Source organism: Bubalus kerabau, chromosome 3 (assembly GCF_029407905.1).
Source record: "Bubalus kerabau isolate K-KA32 ecotype Philippines breed swamp buffalo chromosome 3, PCC_UOA_SB_1v2, whole genome shotgun sequence".
Classification (NCBI taxonomy): Eukaryota; Metazoa; Chordata; class Mammalia; order Artiodactyla; family Bovidae; genus Bubalus; species Bubalus kerabau.
Window position 1 is genome coordinate 151,400,335 of NC_073626.1, and position 14,795 is coordinate 151,415,129.

At 36.4% G+C, this 14,795-nt stretch overlaps 1 protein-coding gene across 1 annotated transcript in view; it reads left to right on the plus strand.

The window, feature by feature from the left end:
• LOC129647315 (uncharacterized) overlaps nucleotides 1-14,795 on the plus strand; it is a 148,285-nt gene that overhangs the window by 75,789 nt on the left and 57,701 nt on the right. Inside the window, exon 4 of the mRNA XM_055574456.1 lies at nucleotides 3,550-3,599. Within this exon, the coding sequence (XP_055430431.1) occupies nucleotides 3,550-3,581 (32 nt within the window). The 3' untranslated portion in view covers nucleotides 3,582-3,599. The remainder of the gene's footprint in view (nucleotides 1-3,549; nucleotides 3,600-14,795) is intronic.

Consider the following 14,795-nt stretch of genomic DNA (forward strand, 5'->3'; position numbering starts at 1 on the left):
AATTCCATTCACCATTGCAACGGAAAGAATAAAATACTTAGGAATATATCTACCTAAAGAAACTAAAGACCTATATATAGAAAAACTATAAAACACTGGTGAAAGAAATCAAAAAGGGCACTAATAGATGGAGAAATATACCATGTTCATGGATTGGAAGAATCAATATAGTGAAAATGAGTATACTACCCAAAGCAATTTATAGATTCAATGCAATCCCTATCAAGCTACCAACGGTATTCTTCACAGAACTAGAACAAATAATTTCACAATTTGTATGGAAGTACAAAAAACCTTGAATAGCCAAAGCTATCTTGAGAAAGAAGAATGGAACTGGAGGAATCAACCTGCCTGACTTCAGGCTCTACTACAAAGCCACAGTCATCAAGACAGTATGGTACTGGCACAAAGACAGAAATATAGATCAAGGGAACAAAATAGAAAGCCCAGAGATAAATCCACACACATATGGACACCTTATCTTTGACAAAGGAGGCAAGAATATACAATGGATTAAAGACAATCTCTTTAACAAGTGGTGCTGGGAAAACTGGTCAACCACTTGTAAAAGAATGAAACTAGAACACTTTCTAACACCATACACAAAAATAAACTCAAAATGGATTAAAGATCTCAACGTAAGACCAGAAACTATAAAACTCCTAGAGGAGAACATAGGCAAAACACTCTCTGACATACGTCACAGCAGGATCCTCTATGACCCACCTCCCAGAATATTGGAAATAAAAGCAAAAATAAACAAATGGGACCTAATTAAACTTAAAAGCTTCTGCACAACAAAGGAAACTATAAGCAAGGTGAAAAGACAGCCTTCAGAATGGGAGAAGATAATAGCAAATGAAGCAACAGACAAACAACTAATCTCAAAAATATACAAGCAACTCCTACAGCTCAATTCCAGAAAAATAAATGACCCAATCAAAAAATGGGCCAAAGAACTAAATAGACATTTCTCCCAAGAAGACATACAGATGGCTAACAAACACATGAAAAGATGCTCAACATCACTCATTATCAAAGAAATGCAAATCAAAACCACTCTGAGGTACCATTTCATGCCAGTCAGAATGGCTCGATCCAAAAGTCTACAAGCAATAAATGCTAGAGAGGGTGTGGAGAAAAGGGAACCCTCTTACACTGTTGGTGGGAATGCAAACTAGTACAACCACTATGGAGAACAGTGTGGAGATTCCTTAAAAAACTGGAAATAGAACTGCCTTATGATCCAGCAATCCCACTGCTGGGCATACACACTGAGGAAACCAGAAGGGAAAGAGACACATGTACCCCAATGTTCATCGCAGCACTGTTTGTAATAGCCAGGACATGGAAGCAACCTAGATGTCCATCAACAGATGAATGGATAAGAAAGCTGTGGTACATATACACAATGGAGTATTACTCAGCCATTAAAAAGAATACATTTGAATCAGTTCTAATGAGGTGGATGAAACTGGAGCCTATTATACAGAGTGAAGTAAGCCAGAAAGAAAAACACCAATACAGTATACTAACGCATATATATGGAATTTAGAACGATGGTAACAATAACCCTGTATACAAGACAGGAAAAGAGACACTGATGTATAGAACAGTCTTTTGGACTCTGTGGGAGAGGGAGAGGGAGAGGGTGGGATGATTTGGGAGAATGGCATTGAAATATGTATAGTATCATATATGAAACGAGTCACCAGTCCAGGTTCGATGCACGATACTGGATGCTTGGGGCTGGTGCACTGGGACGACCCAGAGGGATGGTATGGGGAGGGAGGAGGGTTCAGGATGGGGAACACATGTATACCTGTGGCAGATTCATTTTGATATATGGCAAAACCAATACAATATTGTAAAGTTAAATAAAATAAAATTTTAAAAAAAAACAAAAACTGAACTTTGAAAAGCTATGGCATCATTGAATGGGATGGAAAGCTGAGTGCTGAAGAATTGATACTTTTGAACTGTGGTGTTGGAGAAGACTCTTGAGAGTCCGTTGTACAGCAAGGAGCTCAAACCAGTCAATCCTAAAGGAAAGCAGTGCTGAATATTCATTGGAAGGACTGATGCTGAAGATGAAGCTCCAATACTTTGGCCACCTGATGAATAGAGCTGACTCATTTGAAAAGACCCTGATGTGGGAAAGATTGAAGGCAGGAGGAGAAGGGGATGACAGAGGATGTGATGGTTGTACAGCATTACTGATTTGATGGACATTAATTTGAGCAAGCTCCAGGAGTTGGTGATGGACAGGAAAGCCTGGTGTGCTGCAGTCCGTGGGGTTGCAAAGAGGCGGAAACAACAGAGCGACTGAATTTAACTGAGCGAAGCTGAGTTCCTTCACTGTTCACCTAAAACTATCATAGCATTGTTAATTGGCTATACCCCAATATAAAATAACAAGTTTTTTAAAAAAGAATTTCATTTTCAATCATTTTTTACTAGTATTTCTTTTATATTTTTAAATAAAATTGTATATATTAAAGGTTTATAACATGATTTGATATACATATACATAGTGAAATGATTACTACAGTCAAGCTAATTAAAATATTATCTTGAATATATGAATATTACTTTAGACTATTCTTTTCATTAAATAATCATGATTTTAGTTTAATTATCTTTTGGACTTAACCTCTGAGTCTAATAATGAACCATTTCTAACAATACCACGTGGAACATATTCGAACTTCTAACCTATCACAAACACACTACTAGAACCTAACGATTATTTTTTTTTGATTGGAGATTTATCCAAGGATGCTCCCTGCTGCAAGCCAAGAATCCCTCTCTGTCATCGTAAAGTCATTTTTTCTACTAAGTGTTCAAAATACAGGCTGACTTTTGGAATAAAAGTTGGGTTTGCTTTTGTCCTTGGTTTACTTTCTCGTTCCTTCCACTTGACAACACACTTCTCAGCATGATTTGGTGGCAAGATTTAGGTGTAAGAAAATAATGAGAAGATTGCTAGGTTGCTATTGGAATCGTCTTATTAGACTTTTGTTGCCTTTTAACAGATTGTCGTGTTTTTCAGTTGCTTAGTTTTGTCTAACTCTGCAATCCCATGGACTGCAGCACTCAAACAGATTGTTGATCCTGCACTTTTAATCTGCAAACTGTCAGTGGATGTTAAGTTAGATTAAGGATTGAATGCATCAGTTTTATTATTTTTAGTTAAACATCTTTCAAGATAAGTGGTAGTATTTTCAGTACAGAATTTGTTTAAAAAATATTTATGCTTGACATTTCAGATTATAAGCATAAGCATTTCTATTTTAATAGAAACTGCTGGAAATAGAATAGGATATAATTTGCACATCTAATACATGTTTTTAAATAAAATCTAGAAGATATATCAGTTTAAAGTTTCATAACTACGTAATGCCCTTGTAAATGGATGTGGATGTATTGTCAGCCAGTAAATTTTATGTATGAGGATTCAAGTAACTTCATCTTCTCTTTTTACTAAAGTAAAAGACTAAATCTTTCAATTGATTTAATTTATGGTATGTTATTCTGTTTATCTTTCAGATTTTATTGATCTGATCCAACCTGTCTTGTGACTGCTAGCTGGAATTAAGGTTGGTGATGTGTTTATATATTAAATTCTGAATAAACTGAAATAAAATAGAGGCTTGATGAGCCTTTGTAGAGTTGGGTCAGAATACTTTTGCAGGTTGTGGTAAGAAATTTGTTAACTTGGTGAGAACTGGATACATTTCAGGTTTGCAGACATGGTTTCCTGAACAGTGTTTGTTTTCTTTGTTAGTATTTCTTTGGGTATCAAGTTTTATTTCTTTTACCTGCCTTACTTGCAGAATTTTGATTAAAGAAAAAGATTCAAATTTAAGTCATTCATTTAATAAACATATCAAAAGTATGATTTCTTTGCAACGTGGCTAGTGTTTTAAAGAATGGTCAGCTTTCTGAGTTTGCAGGGAAATACTTTTGAAGCCCACAGTTGGGTAGCCACATTTCCTAAGTATGGTAGAGCTGAAAAATTGCTCATTAATTGCATATTTCAGTTAATTAGCGGAGTTTTAAGATGCCATTCTTTTGCTCTGTTTCCTTGTTAATTGGTTTTAGGGGAGACTCAAAACTAGCTTAATGGAGTTTAGAATAATAACAGAGCCTTAGAGGACACTGACATAAATAGGCTTAGAATTTCATTTATTCCCTCCTCCTTTCTTCTCTAGAACATGTATTCATAGTTTAAAAAAAAACTAAACTCTGAATAAAATAACTGCTTTTGTTGCTAATAAAAGAGCAAAATGCCAGATGTTGCTAAACTTTTTGTATAGGTTTTTGGTTAATAATTTAACAGAAAAACATTGACTTTTCCTTTGTGCTTATATTAATCAGGTATTTAGCCTTCAAATTGCAGTGTCTGGATGGCTCTAGTGGTAAAGAACCCTCCTGCCAACTCAGGAGACATAAGAGACTCGGGTTCAGTCCCTGGGTTGGGAAGATCCCCTGGAGGAAGGCATGGCATTCCACTCCAGTATTTTTTCCTAGAGAATCCCAGGGACAGAGGAGCCTGATGGGCTACAGTCCATAGGGTCTCACAGAGTTGGGCACGACTGAAGCAACTTAGCACGCAGGGGCAACACATAGCAGGCACACAGTAAATATGTTACCTTTTCTGGCCTCATTTTGACCTCATTCTTCCACCCCCAACACATCTGTCTCACATGCATGTGCACGTGTGTCTACACACACACACACACACACACACACACACACAATTATTATTTTTCCTTTTCATGTACAAATTGTGCTTTCTTATCCTTGAAATCAGGATAGACTGTAGCAAATAAGATATGTTGGAATCATGCCTACTGATAATTGGCAACTAAATAAGGAGAAAAAGGGACATGTGCATAAAAGTGAGAGTTAAATTTGTAACCTGCATTTGTTTCATTTTGTGTTCATATAATTTGGAGTTGAACTTATTGAGGACATTTAGGCTGGTTTCTTTCATATTCACTCCTGAGCATGTTCTGTGTGAACTTGCACATGTTTAAACATGGAATGCTTGTAAGACTTTTTGCTACTCTTCTTTCCCTGCTAGCTTCTACTCATTTGCCAGTAAAAAATAACAGCTAGAATGAGATTTTTGCAAAGTAGAAATCTTTTAATCAGGAATATTTTCAATGCACAAGGTTGAATATGAAGTGTTGTTTTTAAATTTTAATTAAAAGTAAATTGTATTTTGGTCTCTTCTTTTTGGATTTTTATTTGTGGTTGGTATGGTCAACATCACAACTTGAAATCTCATTTCATTTTGGCTACTCTTCAGAAAGGAACAAAAAACCGAAAGAGACATGTAAAAGGAAAAAAAATAAAAAAAATTTTGTTAAATAGAAAAGTAAATAACTATAAGAGTAATACACAAAAACTTTTAAAATCTAATCCTGTATTCATTTTCTGTATGGAGAATTTCTTTTGTGGGAGTGTGAGCATAATTTAAATGTGTTTGGTCTAACTGTGAAAAGTCAGGATGACTTACATACTCTAAAATAAATACATTGATTAAAATATACAGTGTTCATAGAAATGGAAGCATATTTAAGGCTCTCATATTACAAAGTCTTCCCAATTGAATATATTGTATTTTTTCTCTTTCCAGCTGAGAATGAAAAGATATTTAAATTAAATTTGATAATTAATTATCTAAATTATGTTTTGGAAAACCAGCTAGATGGAACAAAGCTTCTGAAGGATACATCAATTCACCAGAAACAACCAGATTCTCAACACAAACTATGATATATAATGAAAATTACTATTCTTTTCTTAACTAGAGCTACGTTCTTTTGCTTCAGGATAAAAGAAGTTTCCCTCATAGAAAAGCTTCTTTTTCTATAATAATATTAATGGAGTAAAATGAGTAGTATTGCTAGATAAAAGCAAGTGGATTCTTTACCAACTGAGCTATCAGGGAAGCTCAAAGTTATAGATAGCTATATTTAAAGTGGAATATCAGAACCATGCTTAAACTTCTGCACAATAAAGGAAACAATGAACAAAATGAAAAGGCAACCTCCTGGATGGGAGAAAATGTTTGCAAATCATATGTCTTGTAAAGTGCAAATATCCAAAATACATATGAAACACAGATAAATCAATAACAAAAAACAAACACTCTGATTTAAAACTAGGAAGAGGATATGATAGACATTTTTCCAAAACAGACATACAAATGTCCACCAGGTATATGAAAAGATGCTCAGTGTCACTAATCATCAGTTCAGTTCAGTGCATTCACTCAGTCGTGTCCAACTCTTTGCCACCCCATGAAGTGCAGCACGCCAGGCGTCCCTGTCCATCACCAACTCCCAGAGTCCACCCAAACCCATGTCCGTTGAGTCGGTGATGCCATCCAACCATCTCATCCTCTGTCGTCCCCTTCTGCTCCTGCCCCCAATCCCTCCCAGCATCAGAGTCTTTTCCAATGAGTCAGCTCTTCACATCAGGTGGCCAAAGTATTGGAGTTTCAGCTTCAACATCAGTCTTTCCAATGAATTTCAGGACTGACTTCCTTTAGGATGGACTGGTTGGATCTCCTTGCAGTCCAAGGGACTCTCAAGAGTCTTCTCCAACACCACAGTTCAAAACCATCAATTCTTTGGTGCTCAGCTTTCTTTATAGTCCAACTCTCACATCCATATATGACCACAGGAAAAACCATAGCCTTGACTAGACGGACCTTTGTTGGCAGAGTAATATCTCTACTTTTTAATATGCTGTCTAGGTTGGTCATAACTTTCCTTCCAAGGAGTAAGCATCTTAATTTCACGGCTGCAATCACCATCTGCAGTGATTTTGGAGCCCCCAAAAATAAAGTCAGCCACTGTTTCCACTGTTTCCCCATCTATCTGCCATGAAATGATGGGACCAGATGCCATGATCTTAGTTTTATGAATGTTGAGCTTTCAGCCCACTTTTTCACTCTCCTCTTTCACTTTCATCAAGAGGCTCTTTAGTTCTTCACTTTCTGCTATAAGGGTGGTGTCATCTGCATATCTGAGGTTATTGATATTTCTCCCGGCAAGCTTGATTCCAGCATGTGCTTCTTCCAGCCCAGCATTTCTCATGATGTACTCTGCATATAAATTAAATAAGCAGGGTGACAATATACAGCCTTGATCAGATCAGATCAGTCGCTCAGTCATGTCCGACTCTTTGCAACCCCACAAATCGCAGCACGCCAGGCCTCCCTGTCCATCACCAACTCCCAGAGTTCACTGAGACTCACATCCATCAAGTCAGTGATGCCATCCAGCCATCTCATCCTCCGTTGTCCCCTTCTCCTCCTGCCCCCAATCCCTCCCAGCATCAGAGTCTTTTCCAATGAGTCAACTCTTCGTGTGAGGTGGCCAAAGTCCTGGAGTTTCAGCTTTAGCATCATTCCTTCCAAAGAAATCCCAGGGCTCATCTCCTTCAGAATGGACTGGTTGGATCTCCTTGCAGTCCAAGGGACTCTCAAGAGTCTTCTCCAACACCACAGTTCAAAAGCATAAATTCTCTGGCACTCAGCCTTCTTCACAGTCCAACTCTCACATCCATACATGACCACAGGAAAAACCATAGCCTTGACTAGACGGACCTTTGTTGGCACAGGAATGTCTCTGCTTTTCAATATGCTATCTAGGTTGGTTGTAACTTTCCTTCCAAGGAGTAAGCATCTTTTAATTTCATGGCTGCAGTCACCATCTACAGTGATTTTGGAGCCCAGAAAAATAAAGCCTGACACTGTTTCCACTGTTTCCCCATCTATTTCCCATGAAGTGATGGGACTGGATGCCATGATCTTCGTTTTCTGAATGTTGAGCTTTAAGCCAACTTTTTCACTCTCTACTTTCACTTTCATCAAGAGGCTTTTTAGCTCCTCTTCACTTTCTGCCATAAGGGTGGTGTCATCTGCATATCTGAGGTTATTGATATTTCTCCCGGCAATCTTGATTCCAGCTTGTGTTTCTTCCAGTCCAGCGTTTCTCATGATGTACTCTGCATATAAGTTAAATAAGCAGGATGACAATATACAGCCTTGACGTACTCCTTTTCCTATTTGGAACCAGTCTGTTGTTCCATGTCCAGTTCTAACTGTTGCTTCCTGACCTGCATACAAATTTCTCAAGAGGCGGATCAGGTGTTCTGGTATTCCCATCTCTTTTTCCTATTTGGAACCAGTCAGTCGTTCCATATTCAGTTCTAACTGTTGCTTCCTGACCTGCATACAGGTTTCTCAAGAGGCAGGTTAGGTGGTCTGGTATTCCCATCTCTTTCAGAATTTTCCACAGTTTATTGTGATCCACACAATCAAAGGCTTTGGCTTAGTCAATAAAGCAGAAATAGATGTTTTTCTGGAACTCTCTTGCTTTATCAGTGATCCATCGAATGTTTGCAATTTGATTGCTGGTTCCTCTGCCTTTTCTAAAACCAGCTTGAGCATCTGGAAGTTCATGGTTCACGTATTGCTGAAGCTTGGCTTGGAGAATTTTAAGCATTACTTTACTAGCGTGTGAGATGAGTGCAATTGTGTGGTAGTTTGAGCATTCTTTGTCATTGCCTTTCTTTGGGATTGGAACAAAAACTGACCTTTTCCAGTCCTGTGGCCACTGCTGAGTTTTCCATATTTGCTGGCATATTGAGTGCAGCACATTCATAGCGTCATCATCATCAGGAAAATGCAAATCAAAACCACAGTGAAATATCACTTCATACTTGCTAAAATGGTTATTATCAAAAAGACAAGTAATAACTGTTGGAGAGGAGGTGGAGCAAAGCGAATCCTTGTGCACTGTTGGTGGGAATGTAAATTTGTGCAGCTACTATGGAAAGCAGCATGGAGGTTCCTCAAAAATTTAAAATAGAGCTGTCATACCATCTAGCAATTCCATTTCTGACTATTTATTTGAGGAAGGTGAAAACACTAATTTGAAAAAAAATATGCACACCCATGTTCATTGCAGCCTTATTTACAATAGCCAAGATATGGAAACAGCCTAAATGTCCATCAGTGGATGAATGGATAAAGGAGATACAGACGAGAGTCAAAATTTACAGTCTTCCAGTTATAAAATAATTTGTAGGATGTAATGTACAGCATGGAGACTACTGTTAATAATACTATATTGCACATTTGAAAGTTGCTAAAAGACTAGATCTTAAAAATTCTTACACTGAAAAAAATTATGTAACTGTATATGGTGATGAATGTTAACTAGACTTATTGTGGTGAACATTTCACAATATATACAAATATCAAATCATGTTGTACACCTGAAACTAATATAATGTTGTGTGTCAATTATACCTCAATAAAAAATTTTAAATGTCCATAAAGTATTTCATCAACTCTAAGATACACATTTTTACATTAAACTATGTAAAATCAAAAACTACCATAGTTAAATTAGCAATTTTTTTTTCTTTCTAGGTGGCAAATAAAGTGTGTCTTACAGTGGGTTGTATCTTAGATTCTATGAAATATAGTATTACTGAATTTAGATTGAAAAAAACTTGAATAAATTTCAAGTTATTACAAAACAGAATCAGAGTAGAGTTCGGAAACTATAAAGTCAAGCTTGATACTGATTCTTAAAAACACTTTACACCACATTTTTTACCATTTAAAACAAGGTGAGTTCATTTTTTTAATTTGTTTTCTCTTTTATTATACTGCAACCAGTATTTTGGTGTATTACCCTCCAGATTCTGACTTGTTTGTTTTCACAAAATTGAAGTTAAACTTTGTATCCAGTTACTCCTGATTTCTTGAAAATGCAGTTTTAATGACTGTGTAATATTTTGTCCTATTCCCTGATTCTTTTTACCATTTACTCATTGTTGAGCATTCAGATTATTTTCAATATCTCATTATTTCTGCCCAGACCTGGATCTCTCTTCTTATTCTAGTTTATCCCTCTGACTTGAATTCTTGAATGCCTTGTAGAAAAGTTGTCTGACTGTATTATTTTATCTTTAAAGCTAGAATAAAAATAACTTAGACTTCATTTAAGGATTAAATGAGATAATGCATACTTATGGACCTTAAATAGGGAAGATTTCAAGTCATTTTTAAATTCTCTATCAAAGTTCTTTTCTTTTCATAGTTTTTACTTTATTAATACCTTCTGGTATTTCTCCCAAAATGGAATAAAACCAATGAAGATCATTAAATTATTGTCATAAAATAAAATATAAAATAGAAGAGGCCAGAATATAAATATTTTGTTTTTGAACTGATCAAAAAGTAATTTCTATATGCTCTACTGAGTGGTATTATCTCTTTTATTAAAGATACTGTCAACCAACTAAGCACCATATTTTACAATTAAGCAGACTTTCACTTAAAAAAAAAAAACAGTGTATAAAATGCTAATATTTTCAGGATATCCTTGTGTCTTACTAGTAAGCTGCAGTGGTTTGCTTCCCAGAGTCAAGACAAACAAGCCTTTGACCAGCTACATAGTCAGCCACTATGTAGTGGCTTTTACCTTAGTCTGTTTACCTTCTAACTTGCCTCATGATGGTTCACACATCTCTTATAGCATTCACCCTTGTTTCTTTATATTATATGTTATGATTATTTCCAGATATGTCTTATCTTCCCTAGCAACTCAGAATCTGGGGTCTTCTCTCTGTGCCTTCTGTCCTGGTAGGCCTTGTAGGAGTGGACGTCCTGAAAATGCTTATTGAATGAATTGTAAAGTATAGAAGCAAAAATAAACAGTTTTATTACATATTTGTAAGCTACATATATGTGTGTGTGTATGTGTGTAGTTGTTATTTAGTTGCCAAGTTGTGTCCGATTCCTTTGCAACCCTGTGAACTGTAGCTCACCAGGCTTCTCTGTCCATAGGATTTCCCAGGCAAGAATACTGAAGTGGGTTGCCATTTCCTTCTCCAGGGGGTCTTCCCAACTCAGAGATGGAACTGGCATCTCCTTCATTGGCAGGTGGATTCCTTACCACTTATATCCTTCCTTATATAAATGGGCAGGGAAACCCATTTATATATTCATATGTGTGTAGATATTGGAGAAGGAAATGGCAACCCACTCCAGTGTTCTTGCCTGGAGAATCCCAGGGACGGGAGAGCCTGGTGGGCTGCCATCTCTGGGATCGCACAGAGCCGGACACGACTGAAGCGACTTAGCAGCAGCAGATATGTTATAATAATTATTACCTACTGTATTCTTTCTTTTGGTGATAGGGAGTTGAGCAAAAAAGCAAGGACTTTAAACACATCACACAAAAGATATTTGAAGCAGAAATAATTACTTGGTTCAAGTTGGGGAATTTTTAAAAAGTAAAGGTATGAGAAGGGTGATTGCTTTGTCTTTCTACTTTATTCATACATTGAGCATAATATAATATACTTACGGATGAAAACATATTTGGAATTCTAGTTATTATATTGATATGTGATAAAGTGAATTTGAGGTTCTAGAAAGATTTGTAGAATGCCTAATTATTTCTTTACCTTTTTAAGGAGAGATACAAAGCTGATAGACTGGAAAGGCCAGTTAGTTGTTGGAGAATTTGCTTTCTTTTGTGCAGCTTTCTGAAATCTGAAGCATCATAAGTACTTATTTTCTCCTTTTTTATTAAAAGTAATCCTTTCCTGTTACAAACGTGACAATCAACAAATAAGCTTCATGACATGATATGGAATGGGAGAGGTAGGGAGGAGGGGGGCTGGGGGTGAGAGGTAAACTTGCTGTCAATCTCTCAATCTCCTCATGTGAGCCAGTGAAATACCTCAGGAATATATTTTTCCAGAATTGTTCTTTTATTTTTTGACCGAGTCTTAACATACCGAGGAAATAGGTTTATTGATGTCCCAGAGGACAAATAGGAAAACACAACCCATTGGAAATATATTAAATAACAAATAACAGATACTTTTTTCCCACATGAGAAAAACAATATTCTAGCTGATTCTTTTTGTCTTAGCTAAATATGAAAAATGAAAGTGAAGTCGCTCAGTAGTGTCCGACTCTTTGAGACCCCATAGACTGTTGCCTACAAGGCTCCTCTGTCCATGGGATTTTCCAGGCAATAGTACTGGAGTGGATTGCCATTTCCTTCTCCAGGGGATCTTCCCAACCCAGGGCTCAAACCTGGATCTCCCACATTGTAGATGGACGCTTTACTGTCTGAGCCACCAGGGAAGTAATGGCTACAACAGACAACCCCTTGGATATGTTTTTATACAAACCTCATACTTAGGAAATCAATCCTGTGGATTTAAGTCATGGGCCAGCTGATTTTTATTCTTTCCTGAATTCATCTGAATGAATGCCATTCCAAAAAATGGTACAGCTGATCTTTTTGCAGACCATTTATTTCTTTAAAGAATATCATGACTTTATTTGGGCCTATCTTATTAAGGCAGTTTGGAGAATTTAAAAACATAAGAAGTACATTTGTAAGAAGGAGTCCATTCATTTAGAAATCTTTTATTTCTTTTATGGCCTACTTATTGCAAAGTAAGAACTTTATATTATTAAAAACGGATATGCTTTTTTGTTCCTCAACTTCTATAAATCTACATGAGACTTACTAAATTTCATCAGTTATTCATCCAAGGATAGAAAAATCATCATAGCAGAAAAAGGGATATACATATAATAGAAAAAGGGATAATACATATGTATTAGATAGATACATGGATATGCATGCTAATGTTGGACGGTTTTGCCAATGAACAGCACAAGGGCTTTGCTTTTGGGCATACTTTATAGGCCATTACTATTAAAGCAGATAAAATTGTCTGCCTTTTCTGAGCTTATTCTGTCTAATTATTTAGCAATGTAAAAATGCTAGTTGGAAAATCATTTTGTGATAATAAACCAAAGTAGATTTGGTTTCAGTCCATATTATTCAATATCTTGTGACCATCAACTTATGTTGCTTTAGAGACTTTGTTGACTTTTCTTTCTACTATTTAAATTTATTTAAAATAGGTTTGAAGAGCTGAATTAAAAAAAAATCCTTACTATATTATACACATACATCTGTCTATACTTGAATATCTGCCCTCTCTCTCTTTTTCTCTCCTTTTTGCCCTCTCTTCTTTCTGTCTTCCAGTAAAAGTTGTATATTTGTTGAATAAAGTTTATAATTCAAATATAGAGAAAGCTAACTTTTAGATTATAAAGATATTTGAAACTTTAAGTGCTATCATCTTCATTTTATGAATATAGATAGTCACTAAATCAGACACAATTTTTATAATAGACTATTCCTCTGTGAAATGTTTTTTTGTTGTTGTTGTTTTTAGAAGCTACGTCATGTCCAACTCTTTTTCGACCCCATGGACTGTAGCCTGTCAGGCTTCTCTGTCTGTGGGATTTCCCAGGCAATCCCCTGGAGAAGTGGGTTGCCATTTCCTTCTCCAGGGGATCTTCCTGACCCAGGGATTGGACCCACATCTTCTACATTGCAGGCAGATTCTTTGCTGCTGAACCACCAGGGGGGCAAAAAAATTCCTCTGTGAAATGTAATATTAATAGTTCTTAAAAATATCAAACAGTCTTCTGGAGGGATAAAAATAAGTAGAAAACTACATATTTACCCAAATGTAATTACTTGCTTATGGTATATGTGTGTGTATACTATTCAGTAGTGCCTTTATTTACAAGATATTCATATTCAGAAAGATAAATGAGAGTGAACTTGATATCTTTTGCCTGAAAATATTTTACATATAGAGTGGAAAAATTTTTTCAGCCTTGTCCTTACATTTATTGTCACGTGTTAGTGCCTTGTCAAAAGTAGCTCTCTAGGTACAAGAGGAAGGTTTTATAATGAATTAGTCCACTTAAAAAAAAAAAACAAAAAACCTATATTGGCATCTTTAAGGGGTCCTTAGGCAGCCATAAAGAATTATCAGTTCCATAAAGGAGATTAAATTAGACAAAAGGAATAGAAACCATGTATGCGTCCATGGAGGGAAGGGGGGAGCTCATTTCTGAAATCATTAGGGAAAGTAACATAAGAATTCCCTTCTCTAATTGTGATTTGTTCTTTTTATTTCTAAGTTTTTTTCATTGTTTAAGAATTATAGGTAAGTTTGGAAATATGGAAAAAGTAGGTCACTGAGTAAGATGTTTAACTTGGTTGGCAACTTTATAGTCCCAACACTTTAAATTTCATCTCTTTTAGGGACTCAGAGATCTAACAGGCCATCTGGCATTAATATCACATAATAATAATATTTGCCTTTTGGGGTTCTCTAACTCTTTTAACTATTTGGAAATGAAGATGTAAATCTCTTCTATTAGTAGTACATTTGAGGCATGTACAAGCCATGTAGCCTAAGTGAAATGAGTTCGAGAAATTGTACTTATGTATTCAGCCTAGGCAGAGAAGGCAATGGCACCCCACTCCAGTACTCTTGCCTGGAAAATCCATGGACGAAGGAGCCTGGTGGGCTGCAGTCCATGGGGTCGCTAAGAGTCGGGCACGACTGAGCGACTTCACTTTCACTTTTCACTTTCATGCATTGGAGAAGGAAATGGCAACCCACTCCAGTATTCTTGCCTGGAGAATCCCAGGGACAGAGGAGCCTAGTGGGCTGCCGTCTATGGGGTCTCACAGAGTCGGACACGACTGAAGCAACTTAGCAGCAGCAGCAGCAGCATTCAGCCTAGGATATCATATAGATGTTCCAGTGGAAAGTCATCAGCTTTTCTTCTATTTCCTACAGGTATTTCCTAACATAAAAAAAAAAAAAAATCCATGTTACTTAATAATTACTGAAGT